Below are 24,634 nucleotides of genomic sequence, written 5' to 3'. Positions count from 1 at the left end.
GGCCAAGTAATTGGCCCAAGCCAATTTAATCAGTTTTGGAGGACATGAAAAATGCAAGTCATATGTAACTTTGAATGAAAAATTATCTGTCACTTTTTTTTTTTTTTTTTTTTTTTAGGGCGGGGGGGGGGGGGGGGGGATTGGTCCCCCAAAAAACATTGACTTTAGACAAAGTTACACTTCTTTGCAAAGATAGTTCTGGTTTGTAATTAAGCTAGACATGGAAAAAACAAACAAATGAATAAATAGCACCATGAAGGCCAGAGGTGTGAATTGTTCTGTTGTAATCTGTAGCTTACTTACAGGCCTGTACTACTTCCCCTCCCCCTTCTGAAACAATTTTGCCTCCTTTTTCCAGATATCATGTTTGACTCACTCCTGTATGTGCATAGTAGATCTTCAGCTTTATCATGACCTTCTGATCTTGGTCACTCTTGCTCCTAGTTTGCTGGAGTTGCTAGTGAATATATGTGATACAAAATTACTGGAAATATCATGTGTATAAAGGCGTAAGAAAATAATGCACATCAATATGTCTTCAAAATGTTTACACTGTTTTCATAAATGCTTGCTTTTTTCGTTCTTCCAGGAAGGATGTTTTAACTGCTCATATGTGGTCGACACAGAATATCCACAGTCACAGCCCTTCATCCTTCTTATTGGAGAAAGCAAATTATACCCTCTTCAGGTACATGTATCTGCAGTTGTGGAGCACAGGGCACAGTCTTGTCATGGCATTGTGGCTGCAGCTGATCTTGTCTTCAAATTGATCTTCGTTCTACATCTCAACTGATGGCCACATTGCATGGCAGTGAGACCATTTTAAAAGGGACTCCCGAACAAACAAGGAGGATTTCTAACTTTGGCATCCATCCCTTATTTTCTAAATTTGCCGAGTCAACCATAATGCAACCAGTTATTTATCATCTCCACCCTTCCCGTATCAAGTCTGCATAATGAAACAGCAGTTGCTTGAGAAGTACATATCTCATATAGGGAAATAGGCACTGACCTTTAATTGTGGTCTCATAACAGTGACCATGTTATTTCACAAGCCATTTGCCATTTGGATATTGTTGTATTTTGACTATACACCTGTACCAGGTATGAATGATATACATTTACATGTATATTGATACTATTAGTGGTCAATGCTTCTTTGAAACACATATTCACTTTTCAAGGAGTTAGTTTTACTTATGATTATATAGACAAGTATCGAATATGTGATAAGCTGCTAATTCCATTATTACACACCACACCCGCACATAGTGTGTACAAGTTGTCAAGGGATGTATAGAGCACCAAACTGTGACATCGCCATGGAAACTAGTTCAAAATGACCTCACCTGGCCAAAATATCTGTCAACACTATTGTTGCTAACCATGCTTGCACCTGGTTCCAACCCAAGTTACAACAACTCTCTTGCTTTTTTAGGAGTTGACCTAGAATTTGGCATATGTGACCACTATTACAAGAAAATGTGGTATGTAATTAATATGTTGCCATGGTAATGGAAAAAAAATCTATAGAAAATTTAACCAAAATATTGTGGATCAAACTACTTTCAGTCTTTATAATGTGAATGGTAACACAAGATATAATTGTCTTCAACTGGCATCCTTCATGTACACACGTATTACTTGAGTAGTGAAGATGTACCCCAAGCAATTTCATCTATGTTCGTAAGAGGTGATCAAGTTTTTCATGATTATCATACAAGGCAGGCTAATGTGTATCACTTCACAGTTAGAACTCGACTCAGGAGAAATGTGATAGCATGTACATGTACAGGCCCACAACACAAGAATTTTTTGCATTACTCCCAGGTAGGCCAGTAGCCAACATACTATTCAAACATGTGATGAAATTCCACCTTTTCACTATGCACCTAAATAGTACCTGTCACATGTGTGTATTTGACTATGGAGTATGAATGCAATATTGTATTATGTTGCATGGGGCAATGAGTAAAATGATTAGCAGTAGAGCAAACATTTTATAGTGTACGTGAAGCATGTTACTACAGATTTTTGAAAGCTTCAAGTTTAACTTGAAACCCAAATCTATAAATGTTGACTTGGCATCAAATATTTCATTGCATGTATAATCTTGAACACTCAGTTTGTTCTTTCCTTGCGTTAAGTTAGTATTTGATGTCAGATAATTCATAACGGGTCATTGCATTATATGCATAATATGTTGCTATTCTGTAATATGTTACTAGATTTTGTTATCTGACTAGATGCTAAATTGAACCATGTAAGCACCTAGGTGCCCATTTTTGTTGTATTCCTAAGCTTATCCTGATTTTCTTGTGTTTGTAACTACAGTACATGTCCATATCATTGTAAATCTCAAGCCTCATCCACCCCTATGTATCTGCTCTTTCTTGCTCACTTCATTTGATGAACTCTGTACTGCTCTTTTCTCTCAGTCCTATTCTCTCCTATATTTTCCCTGTACTACATGTATGTACATGCATATCTGGGCAATTGCCCCCAGAGGGCAATTACCCCCAGGCTAAATACTTGTTAGTGGTAAGGTAAGAGTAAAGATTAGGGTTAGGATTAGGTCTAGGGTTAGGGTTAGGATTAGGTTCAGGAATAGGATTAGGGCCAGGCGAAGGGTCCGGGGTAATTGCCCAGGGAATAATTGCCCTAGACCCATGTACATCTAATACAAGTACTTTTTGTTTCTATTTACTTAGAAAGATTGGTCCTTATGAGGTTTGAAAGATGAAATGTAAACAACTGATTTGTTTTATGTTGAAAAGTATGCATTTCTGCTAGGAATTAGCACTGAATTATTTTTTTTTCAGATGTAGGAGATGAGAATATTTATGCTAATAGAAAATTGGTCCAAGATACAAATTACATTGGTGTTAATTATCATACATGTACTTTAATCATTCATAGAATCCATTACCATTACTATTATTGTTTTGACAACTCATGTGTATCCATTCAGATTTACAAAGTTGCTCATGCAGTGTCAGATCTTGTGAATTTTCCTTTTACATGTAAATGTGCTAGCTGTGTTGAAACACAGAATATATTAGTTTCCTTCGCAAATGTTAACAGTATATGTATACAATGTACTTTATTTCTGCAACAGACTGCCATATTAGATCACATCAAATGAGATTGTATGTTGTAACAATTGTCCTGAACTAGTGTCTCAAGTGCTAAATTTGACATGTGTGGTTTGTATTAGTGTATGTACATTGTTTGATGTGTATTTCGAGTGATGTTTGTCAGTTACCAACACAAGTTGGTTAGAAGTCCTAATAACTAATGTTTTCATTTGGTGGTTAAATCAATTGAAGAAATGATTGAGTGCAATTCCACAAAACTTGCTTTAGATTAATCCGACCTCAGTTGGCTTTTGGTAATCACTCTACCCAACAGTTGTGTGGTTCACTTGGAAATCACCTGTCTGTTAAAATTCTATCCAGAGTTCTGAAAGTGTAGATTTGATGGTTTAAATACAGATATATGAATTTGAAATCCAAAGTGAGATTGTGTGTGTGTGTGTGTGCATGTGGTTTTCGTTTTTGTTTGTTTGTTTTTTTTTAAGAGGATGCAAAACTGCCATTAATTTCTTCCCCATGCATATAATATAAAACACATGTTGTAGAGAGTGAAAATGTTACCCTTGTTTATCCATAGGTAAGAGTACAGTATGGGCGAGTTTGCTGGTCCGGTTCCGGGTTGTGGACCACATTATACTCTACATACGTAGGTCTAGTATGAGACTAGTAGGAGAGTGACTGGTAGGCATATTACCTAAAACTTATCCATTGCAGAGTACATGTATATTCTTTACGGTGACTAGCTTTCCCTTACCTTTGTAACTACACTTCCAGAAAGAGCATGAACTGTGACAGATATCAAATCAAACATTTACCCTCGATCCGTAGACTTCATTGGTAAAGATTGGAATGACAAGTAAAGAAGTATGTTGCTTTTTTTTTTAAGAGCTCATCTTTCATACAGTTGACTACTTTGCCGACACCAGAAAAAAAAATGTAGTCATATTCACATCAACACAAAGCAAGATAAGATATTACTTTGGATGCTGAGTAATTTGTTTTAAAAAAAGCAAAAAACAAGAACCCAAAACACATAAAAGGTCACCTTCGCATATTATATATGAGATATTGCGTTGTTGGATGTACACCGGCTTTTATGTACGGCTGTCTCTGTATATATGACAGTCGTCCGATCCAATAATTTCTGCATGCACACAAGTATCAGTAACACAAGGAATATTTTGTAGTTTCATTGAACAGTCCGTGTTGAAAGTGTTTTGTTTTTGTTTGTATTTTAAGCAAAAAGGTGAAAAACTGAGATTCCAGTACTGATTGCCCAATAGTCTTTTTGCATGTTACGAATCCTTGATTTCCTTGATTGTGTGTTTCATTTTGGAAAAGGGATTTTGTTAATTCTCAGACCCAGGGGATGTATTCACGGTATACATGTGCATATTGTGTATAATTGATTACTAGTAAACTGCAGGTGCCAAGGGAAACAATTTGATTTGCATATTACGCGCGGCAGACCGCTCCAGTGTGAACAGCGTGCCGCTGCGGCAGAGTTCAGCGGCAAACCGCTGCCGCTGCCGCTGCCGCAAAACCGCTCCAATGTGAACGGCCCTTTACAAGAGTTCTGTGGTACGTAGCGACCAAACGCGCTGCACATACAACTAGAACTACTTGCATGTTTCTCCACAAGGCAAAGGGAAGTAAGTGCATGCTCTTGCTCGAGCCCTCGTACTGCTGCCGTCGCCCCACAAAGGTTTACAAAGTCGACGTTTTGGAAGCTGCAGCGTGAGTCTTGACTTCTCTGCATTGCTCATGACATCATGAAGCTACACAAGAAATCGCTGATCTTCACATTTGTCGCCATACTGTGTGCTGTTTTGAGCGCAAATGCGTTAACTAAAGATGAAGCACCCGCAGGTAGGTTTCCAGCGGAACGTTCTGTCGTTCCGAGCCGGCAGCGGCCGGAGCGGCCGGCTTGATATCCCCTACTTGGTTTCAGCGTCACTTGCCTGTGTAGCCGGTTATTTGTGTAGATCTAGAAATCTAGACCACTTGTAGACTAAAGTAAGAAGAACGCTCCATTTACCCACCTTTCAACATTCTAGAAGTGATGGCAGACTTTTCTGGCGACTTGAACGACGTGCAAAAGCCAGCAATGTAATCATTCTCATTCTGAATACACTACAATACCCAGACCGGCAGACGTAGTCGTAGAACTTGCCAGTCATCAATCAGACCTAAAACTTAAAAGGATGGTACAGTATTGGTGGAGATGAGAATTGGGCTGTTAACTTTTTGCGAGATACCAAGAAAACACTTATGAAATAGTACAGAGCATACCATTTTAAGAGGAATTTAAAGTTTATTTGATGAAAATCGGGTTTGGAATGACTGAAACATCCAAAAACACAGTAAAACAAAGCAATCGTATGACTAGAATCTAAAGTGTGGCTGTGGGTCCCACACTTATTAGAATCGCTCTGTTTTGGATATCTCGGCCATTTCAAAACCAGTTTTCATCAAATAAATGTTGAATTCCTCATGGAATTACATGCTCTTTCATATTTCATAAGAGGTTTCTCATTATCTCACTAACAATTTTTAGAAACCTTAAATTAGATCTCAACCAAAACTGTACGATCTGCATTGCTGAGGATTCTGTTGATTGTAGCTTACCATAATTCTATCTAGAGATCTAGTTCACTGTGTTTGAATGTTCAAAAACAAGACTTTTGCATCTTTTTGTAGAACCATTAATAGAGATATACCCCCATCCATATGCACAATATTGTTGTCTAATATTTTCTTAAGGGTAATTGCATTATTTTATTGTACTTAGATTTCAAGTTGTTGACTATTATGTTGCAGAATTTCATGTGAATTGATACACTAAATGCATTGTATTTTGTAATTGTATATGAATGAGGTACTATAGACATCTACAAAGACTCAAACTTAGAGTCTTCTTCTTGTTCTCCTTTGTCCTAGGTATAGTGGTGAGTGACCGCAATCAATGAGCTGATTATTCTGTCAGTTCAGTAAAAGTAAAAGTATATTGTAGACGTCCATTGTAGACAGGTAGACGTCCATTGTAAACTTCCTACATGTATGTACCGGTACAAAATTAGATAGATTTTGGCAATTGTGCACTAATTGCCTAGATTTCAAGGTATTGTACTTCAAAGCAATCATGCTGATCTAAAGACACCCGACTATGACACAATAATGAATGCAAAGACATGGTTAGTGACTTGTAAACACATGTGGTCTTCCAAACTTGAGAATTAAACATTAATTAGTACAAATAGTAGCATGTAATGCACTAGATCTATGTATGAATTAAGACATCATTTAAGGTGTACAATAAGAAACTTTTCCTTGTAAATGTTGACTTGTGGTTTTATTGCATACAGTGTATGTTAGATATTTGGTGTCATCAGATGTCTGCTAAGTGATACACTCAGTAGCTGTACACTTACGAATTCCCATACAGTGAAGGGTTTGGGTTCAATCAGTTGTCTAGCACACTCATTAGGGAGCTTTAGATTTTGATGCGCGGACGTTTGAGATGACGAGTGCGCTGGATGTTCTCCTCTTCGCTGCGTCGTGCTGAAAAGTAGCTTTAGATTATGCTGGGACGCAACGTATGAAAAATAAAATCGCGCCCCCATATGATCAGTGCATGAAGTAGTTCTCTACGTTGCAAACTGTGCGGACGTAAAAATAGCCCAGTACGCGTAGTGAAAAACTCAGGCAACGCAAGCTAAAAATAGATCGACTTGGCGCGTGCTTCTGCGCACGCTCAGAACATGTTTTTTCCTTCTGAAAGTCTGCGCGTCTAAAATCTAAAGCTCCCTAATATCAAAGAAGCACACGGGGCAACACATACACAAGTTGCTTCACTTTCCAATTTTTGAGTACATGGGGGGAATGACTAATGACTATTCATATATATGCCATTCTGTAAAAAATGGGCTATGAAGCATAGTGCAATGAGTTTAAAACGTTTCCAGTATCGTAAGGGCCAATCATTGAAAAGTTGAAGAGCAGGTCAATGCAAAGCTGTGTGATGTGATGTATTACTAGTATTGTTTTGAGATACTGAACATGATTATGTGTGTGTCTTTATGTGTGTATTTGTGTATAAAATGTGTGTATGTGAATATGTATGTGGGCTGATGCATTGGTGTATAGAGGATACAGTGTACGGTACTTGTAGCTTTACACAGGGGAGGATATGCTTCTATAACGATTTCAGAATAAATCCCTACATAGTTCAATACAGTAGTTCTTGAAAAAGAAGAAGTGATTTTGGTCCTAACCACCTGAACTGCAAAGTAGGCATGGTGGCATATAATTTGTATCTCGCTGTCTTGACGATTTGGGTTCTCAACCATATATGTATCTCAATCATCTCATTAAAAATCATGTCACATTGTTCCATTCCTAAAATATCCTGCTTATATCTTATACACTAAAACTAAACCGTGTTAGCAGTCAGCATTATTCTGTAAGTTATTATATAGTTTTATTTTGGCAAACTATTCATTCAGTCATGTCTGTCTGGATTTAACCATCAGCAATGTTTCTAAAGAAGTCTGTGATCTAAACTGTGTCACCTTCTGTGAAGTCTTGGTATGCAATGCATCATCACACAAAGAAGACAAGGGAGGCATTATAGTCCAGGCTAGAGGTCCCATGATCAGTGAAAGCAGGCATACAACACTTTTTACAATGAGAATCCACTTAATAACGTGAATGGCTGCGGTAGAAAGGAAATACTAAAGGGCAGTGTTCCAGTGAAATGGCTAGACTGGCTTTAGTGCTGAATATACCATGTTTTCCCTGGAGCAACGTTCTGCTTCATATGTTTTGAAAAGATTTGGTGTGTCCCCAGAATATTGCACTGCAGATCTTATGTAACTGATATGTACATCCTGTAGAATACCGTTCTGTGGTAGGGACCCTAAATGGATGTTCATTATTGTAATTCACAAACTGTTCATGCTTTAAGTTGACATGGTGCAGGGATTCACTGAGCCTTCAAGTTTATTAATCCCATAAACTAAGAGTTTTTGTTTCAACAGGAGATTTTTTAAAAAGGCAACAAAAAGTGAGGATTGCTAAAGTTCTGGTGACATACTTTATGAAATGACAGTAGGCCTACTATGGTGTGTTGGTTATAGGGTTATTTAAACAGATTTCCTGTGTTATTTTTTGGTCACAAGGGTCCCTTCCACCTATGGATTGTTACGGTACTGGCATTGTGTGTACAGTGTAAAATATGCAAGTTCAAAGTGATATCATATTTAGTTGACTTTGTCATTTAAAGTAAAAAAAAAAAAACAACAACAACAACAACAACAACAAAACTCTGGCTAAGGCAAACTGGTAACACAGTTCCGATGCAGTATTAATCTTTGGAGAAAAAAAAAAATGTGAGGACTGTTTCCGAGCATTCTGCTATATCATCAGAATCTATAATGCAAGATTGATAGCTCGAGACATTATTTCAAATGAATCATGACAAATTGGTCCTACATGTGTATGCCTGTTGGTGTGTGAGGTTCTGATTCCAATTCCCTGCAAAAAAAAAAGTACAAAAAACACCAAAGGAACAAGTCCACAGGAATTTCATTATTTTCATGGGGATGTGGTATACATGTAGTTCATAGCGGCAAACACATCTATGCCATGATGAAGGTGTCATGGATGTTAACATGATGATTAATATCATAAACAATGTGATACCATCTCGATCCATGAATCTCTGATGCATTAATCATTTGTAGTGTACAGTAGTATGGTGCCCATCTTACCTCGAAGAAAAATAGCTAGAATTTCATAGAATTTGTATCCCTATTTCTCCTTTATTTCTGTCAAATTGTATTATTCATCAGAACTAAAGAGAGGCCCGCAATCATACACACACACAGACTGTACGTTCACATTCACAAATTTCCATCATACAATTGGCTTAAATGCATAAAAAACAACTGCAGGTGCAAATACCAGGTACATGTACTTTCTTTTTCTAAAATTGAAATATGAGTTCTGAAATGATTGAACATTAATGTTTTCTCTTGTTTGTGTGTGTGTGTGTGTGTGTGTGTGTGTGTGTGTATGTGTGTGTATGTGCTTTATTCTTATTTTTCCTTTTTTTCTGGGGGGGGGGGGGAGGGTGGGGACAGAGAGTTGTAATTGTTGAAATTTCCTCTTTCTCTGTGTTAAATGATGAAAGTAGGAGTACATGTAAATCCTAAGCCAGTTTTGAATGTGTCTTCATCCTTGTACAGATGCAGAGTATGATAAATATGAAGAGATGGTTGAGCTGCCAGGGGGAAAGTTCACCATGGGATCCGCAGCCCAGAATGGCAAGGATGGTGAAAACGTTCAGAGAAAGGTGTCCGTGAAGCCTTTCAAAATCAACAAATATCCGATTACAAATGCAGCATTCAGGTAAGAGTCATGTATTATCAGGTTATTTTAAACTACAATGTATGTCTTTAATATTTCTTTTATTGTAGATCATATTTCCATGGAAATAGAATCTTGCAGTGAACATGTGCATGTCACCAAACATTTGAAAATGTTGGAATGGAGTGAAGAGATATGGCTCAGTCCTCCCTACCATTCCGAATTTGGAGGAAAGAATCTGAATTTTGACCTTTCAAGTTCTAGTTTCAGTAGGAATGTCCTATTTTTCTTGATAATTTTATTATACAAAATTAGATATGGGAAGTGCTCTTTCTTTCCTACTTTTGAGCCAAATCGTCCTTACTTTTATTATGTGATAATATACCAGACATTCAGTTAACTGTATTCCAATATTTAACCCACTATAGGCACAGTAAAAAGAATGACCAAATATACATTGCACGTATGTACTCAATGCATCAGTGATGATGCGTACACTGGCAACTCCAGACATATATTGCTTTTAGTTTGCAAACTTGTTCTTGCAAATATTTACATGCACCAGTATGTTTCATGCTACCCACATTTTACAACCACAGCAATGTTGTCAAACTTGACTCACATGCAATTTAGATTGTCTCTTACTACTGGCAACAATTTAAAAGAGAGAGTTGCCATAAAATACAATACAATTTTTTTTTTCCTAAACTGAAAATTTCAAGGTCTAAGATATTTTTCATGTTACACATTTAGTTCCTTTCCATCAATGGTAGAACAACTTTTGACAGGCAGGGCTGTTACTGTAACTACTGAGTATATCAAAAAGATTTTGTTGGTTTGTTTGGTTTTTTTTCTCATGTTATAGTATTGTGTTGTACTTTGGCATGATAGAAAACAGTACCAGATTGAATGTGAGTTTATGCTTTGTAGTGCAAAAAGAATTGCATTGCCTTTGCTTTATTAGTAAGTGGATATATTAGTGAAAGCTTTTATGGATGGAATTGAGTTTATCTTCCTCATCATTGTTAAAGCAGTAACTCACTATGCATGTACATTAATCAGTGGCATATGCACACACACATACACACACACACACGCACACACACACACACACACACACACACACACACACAGATAGAGATGAAAATTATCCCTTTGGTTTCTTGCAAACCATTTTGTATATCACCGGGAATTAAAGACAATGGGTCATGAATACCTTTCATTTCCCCTTGTCATATTAATGCTGGCTGTAACTGTGATACCAGACACCATCTCCCCTCCTATCATGGAGTCAAACTTCCTGATTTGTGCTCAATTTCTCTGCTTTATAAGAGGCAGTCAGAGTGTCATATTTTTTTTCTTGTATTAAGAGGGTATTGAGTAGTTTTTAGTCAGAAATCATAATCAAAATGCAACGTAGCAAACCAGAAATCATAATCAAAATGCAACGTAGCAAAAAAAAAAAAAAAAAAAAGCTGCTGAAAACTGCTTATCCTATAGTGGCGAGTCAATTGAGTCAAAAGGGACCTGAGCTTTCGATCCTGTAAGGAAAGTTTGATTTTTTTTTTGTAGAAAACCAACAGAGAGTTGATTAGCTATCATTAAATCTTTTTTGACACTCTTGTAGAGCCATTTATTAGCTGTTTTTCCCCCTATACCAACCTTATGAAGGTGGGATATTGGGAAAATATTTCTTGCACATTACATCATATTGTCTAGAACATATAAGATTGATTATTTAAAGCAATAAAAAGTATTAAATTGAATGCAGTGAATGGACATGACATCTCTAGAACTTGTCCTATTGCAAGTTTGCACACATTTTAGCAAGGAAACAACACAGAAGTATGGAAGAGATCATTTCCAGAGACCCATGATTGTAGATACATGTACTTGTGAGGTACAAGTTGTTCTTGTGTGTGATTACAAGAGTTACATACAGCACACAGATAAAGCCTTCCTAATGCAGAGATGTTACACGTGGCATTCTCCCTAGCTAAGATCACTCGAGCATATTTAAGTAGACCCCAGACTACTTGTGCTTGAATGAAAAATCTCTCGACTGTGGCTATCCCATAGAAATCTTCGAGTCATTGTGTCCATGCTCAAAGGAAGTTTGGGCAGATGGGATGGCAGTGCAAAATCCCACATCCGTTGATCAAGAAAGTGGATCTTTTATTTTCCAGATAATGTAAAGCTGTTGGTAGTATTTCATGCTTTTCCATGTCGATGAAAGCTTGAAAATGCAAAGAACATCTCGAGCTAGTGAAAGAGAGTTAAATAATTTCAAGGTGCCCAGTGGGAAGCCTAGTCAGGCTTGTTTAGTTTAAATGGTTAGAACTTTTTTATGTTTAATAGTGTGAATGTACTCCTTTTTTATTTAGATTTTGTGTTTGCTTTATTGCTTCCATTTCAGAGGACATGATAGTCAATACATAAACTAAGATAATACAAGATCATATGTATAAATTCATTAGCTCTTTATGTGCCACAGTCACTCGCCTGACTCAGTCGACAGCACACCAAGTTCACTTATTTGGTTCAAACCCACAAACCCACCCAAACCGATCAACAAATGCCACCGTACAATGAAAGCATCGTTTGTCATAAAACTTACATCAAAGCAAAGCTTGATATCTTCTCTATAACTTTGCTCACTACATGTCCAACATTACTAAAATGTATAACAACTTAGGGCCTGCATCCGATAGATGTAGGCCCTAGTCCTTAATCCAGTTTTCCTTTTGAGCATGCACAGTCGATGTATAGCACAAAATTTGCTTTGATTAATTAGGATACTAAATGAGCTATTTAAGTGGTCTCTTTGGACAAGATGGTAATGTTATTCTGGTGCATATATTGGACATATGCATTCAGATTCTATACATAGGATGCAGACAGGCTGAGGAGGCTTACAAGAACTTGACATAAAGTTATGATAAATACAGGGTAACAGCTGCTGGAACTCTGAGCAAACGGAGTATTATGGTTGCTGTAGTGTTTGTTCTGGGTGCATATGGTTTTGTGTGATATCCCTGGAAGGTGAAGGATAACCCATTCTATGGGGTTTGATTAATTTATGGATGCCCTGCCCTTCTACGACATGAATTATTGCACATTGCCAGTCAGCCACTGATACATTTATCTCCCCCAATCCAGTCATCATATACCCCTGGTGATAGACTGTGATCTGGTCATATACATACTACTGTACATGCAATGATCAAAGAATCACAAAGAAAATGCGACCAGTAATAGAGTGTCACTAGTATTTAATGGCAATTAAATTGGTAACCACCCTATAGTATGCTTTTTATAGATGTTTGATCACTGCGGACATTTTATTCCTTGCCTACTTAAGCAAGCAAATTTCATTCAAGCTGTCACCATTTAAGGCTGGTCGTCTGGTGAAATCAGCTTGAAGGGTACAAGTCATTACCTCACTGTGAATTGCAACATGGGTACATTTCATTTTTTTTTTTTTTTTTTTTGGTGGTGGTCTTTTAACTGAAAACAACAGAAACAGCAACAGATATTGGATCATTCTCACTTTTGCAATTTGCTCTTTTATTTTTTCCCTCACAGAAAGTTCATTCGTGCCAAGAAGTACAAGACAGATGCAGAAAAGTACACTTGGAGTTTTGTCTTTGATGCGTTTGTCTCAGAAGAAATAAAGCAGCAGATTGAACAAAGACTTCCGGTAATCATTCCAGATTTTGATTGTTAACCGATTTTAATGATGAATGATGAATTATTCAGATTTTGTGACATGTGGCTGAGACATACTCTCTACTACCACTTAAGGGTTCTATACATGATTTGGAATGTGGTGTCCACACGTGTGTGACTTGTGATGTTGGTAGTTCCATGGACCTACAACGTTGTAGGTCCATGGTGGTTCTGACTGTGTGGGCATTGCACTTCGAATTTTTCATTTTGTGAATCCATCTATAGATGGAAAACTTCATGTGACATATTTAGAAAAAAAGGTGACAAATTTCATGATTTGAGATCTTAAAGTGCGTCATACTCCACCCATTATATTTCATATTAACCCTTTATTTGCCTGGGCACTTTGATATCTTCACATGGCAAGCTTGATCTAGTTGTAATGTCAGCAAGCCCAGTCAGGTGGGACAATATGCATCAGTCCAATAAAAGGCCAAAATGACACAATAGGGTCTAGGGCGATAAGGTAATCCCATATTCATTGGCAAGTATTTTCCAGCATGCCAATCAGCAAACAAACTACTCCTGCATGTGTGCCATTCGGTATGTGAAGCATGGTAAGGATTAAACAAACAGTGTACTGAACAGTCCTCAAGGGGAGTTTGACAGATTAATAAATACAACATACAGCAATTCCTAAGCAATATTACAGTGTACAAAAGGGGTCACTCCCAAAGGATAATATCATTGGGAAGACAGTCAAGCTAATATGATATAGATTGAAATTGATTGAAACTTAGGAGAAAGGATTGACTGTTTTGTATTAACTTTCATTCATTATGTCAATGAACCCTGATAAGAACGTATTTTGTGCTAAATGGATGTGATTCAAGACTGTTGAGCAAGGGTCTGAATTCATTTTTATGCCTCCGCCAACGAAGTGGCCGGAGGCATTATATTTTCGGGTCGTCCGTCCGTCCGTCCGTACATACGTCCGTCCGTCCGTACGTCCATCCGTACGTCCGTCCGTACGTCCATCCGTATGTCCGTCCGTCCCGTTTTGTTTTTGTCGATATCTCAAGAACCGTATGATGGTTTTACATCAAACTTGGTATGAGGGTATATCCTGGGGGGATAATACTTTGTTTGGATTTTAGGGTCACGGGGTCAAAGGTCAAAGGTCACAGGTTATTTTGTGGAAAAAAAAGGTTGAAAATTCTTGTTTTTCTCCATATCTCGCAAATGGTTCAAGGTATCTTCGAGGAACTTAGTATATATGCTTGTTCCAATGGGCAGTGATTATCTAGGGAAGTTGGGGGTCATGGTTCAAAGGTCAGGGGGTCAAAGGTCAAGGTCAACTCCTCAAAATATCACTACTTTCCTTATATTTATGCAATGCCTGAAGGTTTTTGTGGTTTTTTTTTAACTTGATGTATGCATGTATTACCCAATAAATATTCTGTGGGAAATTTCTTGCCAAAAGGTCAAAGGTCAAAAGGTCAAAGGTCAAGTGGAAGTGCTGAATTGCACTTTTTCCTCCATATCTCAAAAGTAACTCAAGATATCATCATGAAACTTACATATTTATGCATGTTCAACCTAACAGTGATTCTCTTTGGAACTGTGAGGTCAAAGGTCAAAGGCCAGGTTTAGATAATGCTATTTTCCCATTTAATACTGAAATTATACTTTTTCTCAATACCTTGAAAATTACTCAATGCATAAACTTGTAAAAGGGTCAAAAGTCAAGTAAAAATCATCATTTCCCCAAATACCTGCACTCTGACATTTTAATCATTCATCCAATTGAACCTAGTTCTAGGAAAGTGAACATTCAGCACATTTGTGGCAAACCTGTCATTTTAATATTTTGCCAATTGTGTGAAACTGTCATCACACATTGTCAAGACATTGTACTATAGACCTATTAGGAGAACCATGCATTATGGCGGAGGCATATCAGTCGCCGTAGCGATATATCTAGTTTCTCAATATCAATCCAATTTTGAAAAAAAAAATGCACCGCTTGCCATGTTCTAAAAATAAGCAAAACAAACAAATAAACAAACAAGCAAATATATATAGATGAGGATCATCAGAAGAAAAATGAGATTTTTTTTTTTTTCATTTTCCAGGGTGCCCCATGGTGGATTCCAGTTGAACAAGCTCATTGGAGGAAGGTGAGTATGTTTGGAAACAAAAAATGTCAGTGGTGATTAAAAAGAATTGGGGATTACCATCGATTTAACTATGGTGTAAAGTATTCATTTGTAATCCAGCGTAAATACAAATAATAGATTTTTGATGAATTACAATCTAGTATGTGTAGAACATATGTTTATTTCATAGAACAGTTCATTATGGAGTGTATTAAAGTAATAATTGGATACACAGTGTACAACATCTTCATTCAAAAGTGAGCAGAGGAAATCTCGATGATTTTCAAACAGTACTTCTGCAATGGTTTGAATTCAATTGTTATTATCGTTTTTAACACTGATTATTGTCTGTTTGACCAATAAATGTCACTTTCATGAATTATGAGCTTTGCATGTGTCATTTCAGAATTCATGGTGCCAGGATTTGTTTGTTTTTTTAACCCATTGAAGACGAGCTGATTTTACTAAAACAGGCACTGCCCATAGACACCTGCCCAAGTATACTTGGGACTAGTCTTCATACAATGGGTTTATTGCTTGTTTGTTTTGATTCCCTGTTTATTGTAGCCAGAAGGAAAGGGAAGTGGCATTGAGAAGAGGCTACACTACCCCGTGATCCACGTCAGCCAAGTTGATGCCAGGGCTTTCTGCCAGTGGCACGGATGGAGGCTGCCCACCGAGGCAGAGTGGGAGTATGCCGCCCGAGGCGGACTGGAGGGAAAAACGTATCCGTGGGGCAACAAGTTTGAGAAGAACAGGATGAATATATGGCAGGTATGTGTTGTAATAAATCTATCTCAGACTTGTTTGATTTCTCATGCAAACAGCTTCTCACACAGGTCAGAAGAAGCTATATGAATACATGTGTGTTGAATCATTTTGTGTAGCTTTATTACAAACTTGGCAAGATATCAAAAATAAAAGCAGATGGACTCCTATCTCATGTTTGATGGAGTATGTAATTTAAAATGCACAGTCTGTATATAGTAGGTAGTTTGCAGGCATTAGATAATTCTCTGAAATAGAAAATTAATAGAAAATATTTCATTTATTATTTCTTTATTCATTTATCTATTGGCATTTTTATTTTGAAGATTTGTTGTTTCTGTGCACTTCAAATTCCAGGGAAAGTTTCCAGCAGAAAATAAGAAATCTGATGGTTACCATGGCGTTGCACCAGTGGATGCTTTCCCAGCCCAGAATGACTACGGTAGGAGGAGGTGTTTTAAACAATAGAGGTGTGGGTTATAGATAGGTTGAAATCACTCGTATTTGTAGAATGACATCAAAGGTGCACGGCTTGCAACATCTTTTAATAGGTACGGAATGAATGAAGTGCACCCTGCACTCATAAAATCAAGAGAAAGAGGTCTGCTGCAGTAAAAACTTTTCGTGTTCTATTAAACAAGAAAGTGATTAGCTGAATATCCTTTGAGGAGCACTGACAACTTTCACACCAGCTTTTGAGGGCAGCATGAATCCCAAGAGCAATATTTAATAGCAATCAGTGCCAAATCCCCTGATAGCTATGTGCATTGTCATCAGACTAATTTGCAAGTTGACTTTCAGTCAATTCTCAGAGCACACCTTTGGACATGGCTTCTCCTGCATAGGCTCTTTAGAATTGAGCAGTTTCAAACCTTTCACTCGCTTTCCATATTTCTTTGTGCTTTTATTTTGCTTCTGACTCTGAGGATCAAAGATGAGGTAGACAAAAAGAGGAGAAGGTGAAGGAGAGAGAAATATAAAAAGAAAGAGAGATATAAACCCATTGATGAACCGATTTTGCTATAACAGACATTTCCCATAGACACCTGCCCAAGTAAACTCAGGACTAGTCTTTAACAGGTTAACAAAAACAGAGAGATGTGTGTATTATCTGGTAGGAATTAAGAGACTGGAAGTTCTTAATTGTATCTGACCAATCACAGGACTCTTTGATATGATTGGCAATGCGTGGGAGTGGACTTCCACTCGGTTCAGCCCCACCCCCAGTGCCAAGGATGATGCCCCGCCCACAGAGAAAGAGGACCCCACCCAGGTGCGCTATGTGCTGAGGGGGGCATCTTACATTGACTCCAAGGACGGCAAGTTCAACCACGCCACCAGGGTTACCACAAGGTGTGTGGATTTAAAAGAAACCAAAACCCAAAGAGAAATGTGGATTGAGTGAAAGTAGCAACATTAGTAGAACACATCAGTGAAAGTTTGAGGAAAATCAGACAATCGATGTGAAAGTTTGAGGAAAATTGGAGAATTGGCAAAAATTTATGAATTTTTAAAGTTTTGGTGTTGGAACCGCTGGATGAGGAGACTACTAGAGGTTATGGCATCATGTGTGGACAACAATATAAAGAAAATATAAAGGGAATTCCACAAAAATGCATTTTTCATGAAAATTACATATTCCATCAACTTGATACTGACTAATAAAAAGGGTAGCAATTATTTCCTTTGCTTTCTGAAGGCAGTTAGTCAAGTGCTCTTTTATTATGCTAGAAAAGTTAGTTTTTGTGGAATTCCCTTTGTTTTCTTTCTATTATTGTCCACACATGACAGCATAACCTCTAGTAGTCTCCTCATCCAGCGGTTCCAACACCCAAACTTTACAAATTCATAACTTTTGCATCGATTGCCCAATTTTCCTCAAACTTTTACTGATATGTTCTACTAATGTTGCTGCTCTGCTATAATCAAGACAACCAAGGGAGTTCTAAGGGGCACTGCACGGGTGAGTCAATATGTAGACTCAGTTGTCTCCTACAAACACAAGCCAGCAAAATCTGTTCCCCTAAAATAAAGAAGTAATTACATTTATGCAACAGGCTTATGGCCAAAATTTGGAAAGTCATGAAAAGATGATGTAGAAATGGAACTAACTTGTACAGCCATGCATATTTGTGGATGATGATATATATAGATGCTTTTCAAAGATTATGCAAACCCCAAACTGACAAATGGCATTGCACACACAGTGGAGGGCACATAATCACTTATCTCACAGAATGAAGTCACTACATGCATGTAGAAAATTATTTGAAGTTTAGCAGTAAAAATACATCACGACCATATGCAGAATGCTTCAATATTAGTCTTGCGTTTCGTATGGTGTCTTTCAGTGTATTTCATTTGTAGATGCTTTTAAGATACTGCAATGTTTTATGATCATATGCACTTTTGCCCAAAGTCATAGATTCTGTTTGTATGTTAATTGTTTAGGTACCCATAGCACTGACCTTTTAGTATTTGTAATGCTTGATACAAAGTAGATTATTAGAGATATTTGTTTGTGAGCTCTACATCTTTTTTTTTTTTTTTCATTCTATTTGTAGAATGGGCAATGAAGCAGATGCTGGTTCAGACAACTTGGGCTTCCGCTGTGCCGTCTCCATGCCAACCGGAACCAGCGAGAAGAAGCCTAAGGGTAAGAAGAAGGACGCCCCCAAGGAGGACGACCAAGAGCCAATCACAATAGAGCTTCCAGAGGGAGCAAAGGTCGTACGACCCAACCCAGCTGACTTGAATGGAAAGGGAAATAAAAAAAGAAAACAAGAACTATAACAGCACTGTAGTCTTTCATTGGTAATCATAGGTATTTTCTGTTCTAGTGCTAAATAATGACTCCCAGTGGAAGTAAACTTTTATTCAATGCTCTATGAGCTAAAATTTTTGCGTATGGATATTTTCATGAATTGCTACTTGTCCGACATTTTTGTTGTTGTTGATTTTATGTTTGCAAGGTTACAGTAATCATTACTTCACTGTTTACAAAATAATGAGAGTGAGTATAAAAGAAGCGACAAGTGTAGTAAATGACGTCACTTTAAAGAACGGTGCATTCTCCAAGTTCTCCAGCGTGTTCAATGCTAGAATCAAGAACACATCTTCTAAGGATTTCCCATCCTTTTAGATTCAGGACAGGAATGACGTCATCGCTTGGCGCGCCAATAACCAGCCCGCAGCAGGAGACGGGGCCATGATGTCATAACAGTATGTTGTGAATGGCGTGCACAAAAATTGAAATGGGTGATAACACCACGGACGTGATGAGTGGACTGCAGCCATTTAGAACCGCTCTAGAACACAAACAGCGTCACTGTCCACACAATCGAAAAGTCCCTTTTGCTACATCATAGCCCAGAGAGTTCTAGGCTTACTAGTCGTGCATGATCTTGCACTGGCATGGCCTGATTCTTTGTTGTGAAATTATAATTTTGTGCATTGTTTTCCTGGGTTTTTATATATGCACATCATTATTTTCTCTTTTTTTTTTGCAGTTTAACACAGGCAATTTGTAAAATTAATCAAAATAAAACTACTGCAAAAGAATTTAGCTTGTGCTGTAGAATGCCAACTCACTTAACAAATTAATACCTGTAATTACAAAGCCATCTAATAGTTCAAGTTGTCTGTGAAATTCCAACATTTATGAGATGATTTCCATCACTGCAGATCAAATAAAGATACAATGTTCCAAAATTTATAAAATGTGGCCAACCAACATACAACTCTAAGAGAAGAGAGAAAGAGATGCAAATAACAAAGCAGGACACAAGGGCAGTTTCTTTACTTTGTTTATACATATGCATTATTATTCCTGGGCCCTGTTTCATAAAGCTGTTCGTAAAGTTACGAACAACTTACGAGCGACTGGTGATCAGTTCTGATTGTGTGCTATACTTATCAGAATTTCCATAATTCAGCACAAGAACTGATCACCAGTCTCTCATAAGTTGTTCGTAACTTTACGAACAGCTTTATGAAACACCCCCCTGCTTGTTATCTTGAATGTAATGTCTCAAACTGAATGTGAAATAATTTTCTTCTGCAGTTCTTAATTGATAAATCATATCATTGCAGAGAAAAGCATCAGCCAATTAGGATGTATTTCAAATGCTATGAAATACAGGTGATAGTATGCTCCATTTTGCCACAAAGCTGGTACGGTGAATAGACACATAGTGTCCATATATGAAAAAAAATTTGGTGCAGTGAACAAGTATTAGGCATTTGGCTACTTGCAAAGTCAATAATGGCACTGCCTTCCTTTTCTATTTGGAGATCCAAGAGAGAAGTGTAGCAATGATGTATGTATTCCATTGAATTCAGGTTGCCACAAATATTCCAAGATCTTGCTGTAATAGACCATATGATAAGTTTACTTCTGCTGGGAGAGTATTTATGTAACAATAGGGACAAAGGGAGGCCTCGGAGAATTCAGTGTGGGTACTTTAAAAGTGGAAATTTTCGCCTTGTAATTTTGTGTTTTTTGGGTGCTTGACAAGTTGAGATGAGTTTTGCATGCTTTTTATTCTGTGAAATGAAATATATAATAGTATTTCATATAACAAATGAAAGATTCATGTGCTAGTTTCATGTTGCATGAAATGCATAAAAATTTCCTCCGTGAAAATTTCCACTTTTACAGTAGATGATGAGTTTCTATGAAGATGTCATGTAATGTAATGAGATGATTGTTATAACTATAATGGCAAAGCCAATTAGAGAGGAATTGTGTTTATGGAAGCCATTGCTTTTAAAGCATCACATAGATTGTCAACGGAAGAAGGGTATGTTGAGTTCTAGATCTAACCCTTTGTGTGCTACGAGTACTGAAAGGAGAAAACACTCTAGCACTTTACACACTGTACAGAATCCTTGGCGGGGAAAGGGTTAACAGATGATTGCAGCATGGAGCAAACGGTTTCATGACACATTTGCTCCTGCGACAATTGCTCCTATGAAATATCTGCACACTGAGCCAAACATAAATTCTACCCACAAGCCTAACCCTACCCCTAAACCTCACATCAAACTAAACCTAAAACCCTATCACAACCCTAAATCTTAAAGGTTAGTCCTTGAAGAAATCAAGACTGGAGCAATTGTCGCAGGAGCAAATCTTGTGTCACTGGCGCAGATAATCTGGTATAGGGGCAGGGGATCGAGTGCGCCCCTATATTATAGACCTGTAGTATGTACACAATTTCCAATCCCTTTTTAACAACATTGTTGGTTGTAGGCGTACACAGATAAAGTGGCCAATGTTATTGACATCCAAGTGATTCGATATGTGGGACATTAATGTTGAGTGAAACACTGGTATGCTCAAAGACGTGGTCCCTTGCCAGTCCATGCATGAACATACAACCCTGTGCTCTCATGTTGGTGCTTTATACCACTAGACTATGGCTTGTATCAAAGTTCAGAGTTCAGAGGACTTAAAACATATTGATCTCATAACAAAATGATGACATCTCTCTTATCAGCAACTCATGAAATCTCTGCAGTTACTTTTGTTTTGTTTTTTATAAGAAGAGCACATTCCATTAACACATCTTAGCCTATTTTGGTAGAATTGAATTATTGAAAACTGAACTATTGAGCATCAAGCTTGGCATCCTAAAATTCTTTTGCTGTTTTGCATTAATTTCAGATGTATTGTCCTTGGTAGAAGTTTATGGTGTTTGATGGTGGATGTAGTAAACTAATACTTGCACTGATATGAAAAGGTATTAAGAGGTTGCACTTTGCAGAAATATTACTGTGAAGTCGATTATAATTTATGACTTTGTTCTGCCATAGCTAGATAACAAGACGTTGTTAAGAGATTAGTGCTGGGCAGTTTGGACGTAATGTTTGTGAGGGAAGCCAGTACTAAGTCAGCATCTGCACCATTGCCATTTAATAGGTGCTTTAACCCATTGAGGATGAATCCCGAGTATACTCGGACAGGTGTCTATGGGAAATGCACGTTGTAGCAAAATCAGCCCATCCTCAACAGGTTTTTAGGAGATAACACTGTAACTTGCTTCACCCCAAGACGGTAAAAGGAATATATCGTCGCTGGGGTGACAAGACCTCGTATCTCCAAAATGTCAAGTGTTCAGGAGAGCAAAAAAACATGGCAGCCAAAGCACTTATCAAATGGGATAGACTTTCCTTTGACATACTGTGGTGGCTTCATTTTTGGGGTAAGACACCTAAAATTTGGACAGGACATCACTTAATTGATTATCTGACCATTTATCAAAAAAGTTGTTTTCACAAAAATTTCAGACATGAGGTCTTGTCACCCCAGCAATGATATCACATTGTTGACACTGATATGGTATGAGCTGACATTTCTTGCCAAGTCACAGAAATGCACCTCTTCAGACACATACATACACCTTGTTTAAAACATCTCTTCTTTTTGTCCTTCTTCTTCTTTTTTAAAAATGGATGGCAGTATCATATTGAGGGCCAGTGTAGTATGTTGTTAAAAAGCAGCTGAATTGCAAGAAAATTTGGTCACCTGCAATTATGAAGTGCTCAACACACTCTATGTATGCAAGGTTTACACCATTGACTCAGTTTCCTGCTACATTTTTCCAGATCTGCAGCTATTCACAGTTACCTTCCAAAGTGCCTTGATTGTCTCTCCATGTTCATTTAAGATTAAAGTACAGGTGTTTATCACAAGTCATTCTCTCCCTCCATGTGGCTGAAAATTTGTACTGAAATGAACTTGGCTGTGTTTGTAAAAGAGATCAATGAGTGGTTAAATTTTGCAATCTTGCAAGTAAGACGAGTTTTATATTCAATGTGTTGTTACTGACATGTTGCACACTGTAGTTTTGAGTTTTCTATAAAGAAAAAAAAGAGAATAATAAACAAAGTGTTTGTGCACAATCATATTTTCATGCCTCTGCCACGAAGTGACGATGGAGGCCTTGTGCTTTTGGGTTGTCTGTCCATCCATCCGTCCATAATTGATTTTGTGGACAGTGTAACTTAAGAACCGTTTGAAGTATCCAAATGAAACAAGGCCTATGGATGTATGAGTGGACAAAGCTGTGCCTTTCAGCTTTTAGGCACACATGCTCAAGTAAAATTTCAGAGGTCAAGGTTAAATGCTAAAAGTTCACAATTTCCCCTTATATATCTGCAATACCTGAATTTATTTTCTTGAAATTTAGTTTATACATATATTAAATCTCTTCATAATGAGGTTCTACAGTATTTGTTTAAGTTATCCAAGTTAGGACAGTGCAATGCAGCAATATGTAGGTAAATATCTCTAAAATTTTTTGTAGGAATCACATGGAGAAAAGCATTGATGCTGGCAGGCAGAGTCTCCATGTTCAAAGGAGAGTGACCTAGCCAGAGTTTTCTTTATGATACTTATAATATAATACTCAACAAGTGTGAAATGCACTATATAAAAACCAGCTATTATCATAATTATTATTATTGTAATGGCTGGACATATTTTGTGACTGCACAACTCTACATCTACAATTAGCCTGCAGAATTATGGTCACTCTGTTTCTATATTTCTTTTAACTTAACTTTAAGAAAGTTTTGATCAATATCTGTGGGTTATTTACTGTGTAAATGAATCCATAAATGATAAAATATTCATGCTCTTTTAATTTTGTTTTGGTATGAAATTTGTTTGATTAGAAAATGATCCTCAGAATCTGTGAAATTACCAGTGGTATTTCAATGAATGCCACAGTATTCGCCCTACACTTGTACTCATTGACCCAAACTCATAAGAAATTTGCCTTTGTGATCTGTTGTTAGTGTCAAGTTACCATTTACTAATATTTACGTTGGATACGTAATTGATTCTTTGGAGCAGGTGACACTTGCCTCCTTTATCTTTGAAAGGAATGCATCGTAAGTAATAGTAATGTTATGCCCTACGATGACTTCTTTGGACTTTTGAAAATATTTTCATGCAATCAGTTGTTGGCGATTAAGGCTGTGGCTCATTGGAGACAGGGCAGAAATGCTAAAATGTCTGCCTTTTGTTGTATTCTGTGGAAAATGTGCTTTTGGTTCTTGATCTTTTTTTTTTTCTTCTTCTTCGTTTGAATTCATTAGAGATATAATTTATCATGTATATTGACAGGGACAAAGGGGTTTACTAAATAAAAGAACTTTGAAACAAAGAAGTACATGTATCTTGTATCTTACCTGTGATGTCATTTTTTGTAAGTGTAAGTAATCATAGGAAATAAAATGAGAGTTGTTCCAAAAGTTGACATAGCTTTAAAGTTTGAAGATTTTTTTTTTTTTTTCTAGTAAGTTCAACATACAGTGTACCAGATATAACAGGCACTGTAGCATACTGCTGCTAAATTGGCATGGAAAAGTCTTCATTGTGGATGATAATAATTATATTGGATGGCACTAATCCATGGAATACCAGGGAATATTGCATTTATTAGGGTCAATATTGCACTCATCTTTGATTGTGCAATATTGGCCCTAACTCATGCAATATTCCCTGGTATCCCATTCATAGCCATCCAATATAAGTATTCCATGAATTAAAACCATCCAGTATAA

General features: G+C 37.3%; 1 protein-coding gene across 1 annotated transcript; it reads left to right on the top strand.

Annotated features, from left to right (window-relative positions):
- The first annotated feature begins 4,852 nt into the window (after positions 1 to 4,852).
- On the top strand, positions 4,853 to 19,886 carry LOC140238876 (inactive C-alpha-formylglycine-generating enzyme 2-like). The gene is made up of 8 exons (XM_072318773.1): positions 4,853 to 4,964; positions 9,344 to 9,506; positions 13,050 to 13,164; positions 15,269 to 15,313; positions 15,860 to 16,066; positions 16,418 to 16,502; positions 17,224 to 17,413; positions 18,625 to 19,886. The coding sequence occupies exons 1-8, from the start codon at positions 4,868 to 4,870 to the stop codon at positions 18,851 to 18,853; spliced, it is 1,131 nt and encodes a 376-aa protein (XP_072174874.1). The 5' UTR covers positions 4,853 to 4,867; the 3' UTR covers positions 18,854 to 19,886.
- The last annotated feature ends 4,748 nt before the right edge of the window (positions 19,887 to 24,634 follow it).

This window comes from Diadema setosum, chromosome 15 (genome assembly GCF_964275005.1).
Source record: "Diadema setosum chromosome 15, eeDiaSeto1, whole genome shotgun sequence".
Taxonomy (NCBI): Eukaryota; Metazoa; Echinodermata; class Echinoidea; order Diadematoida; family Diadematidae; genus Diadema; species Diadema setosum.
This window is presented reverse-complemented; position numbering and strand designations above follow the sequence as displayed.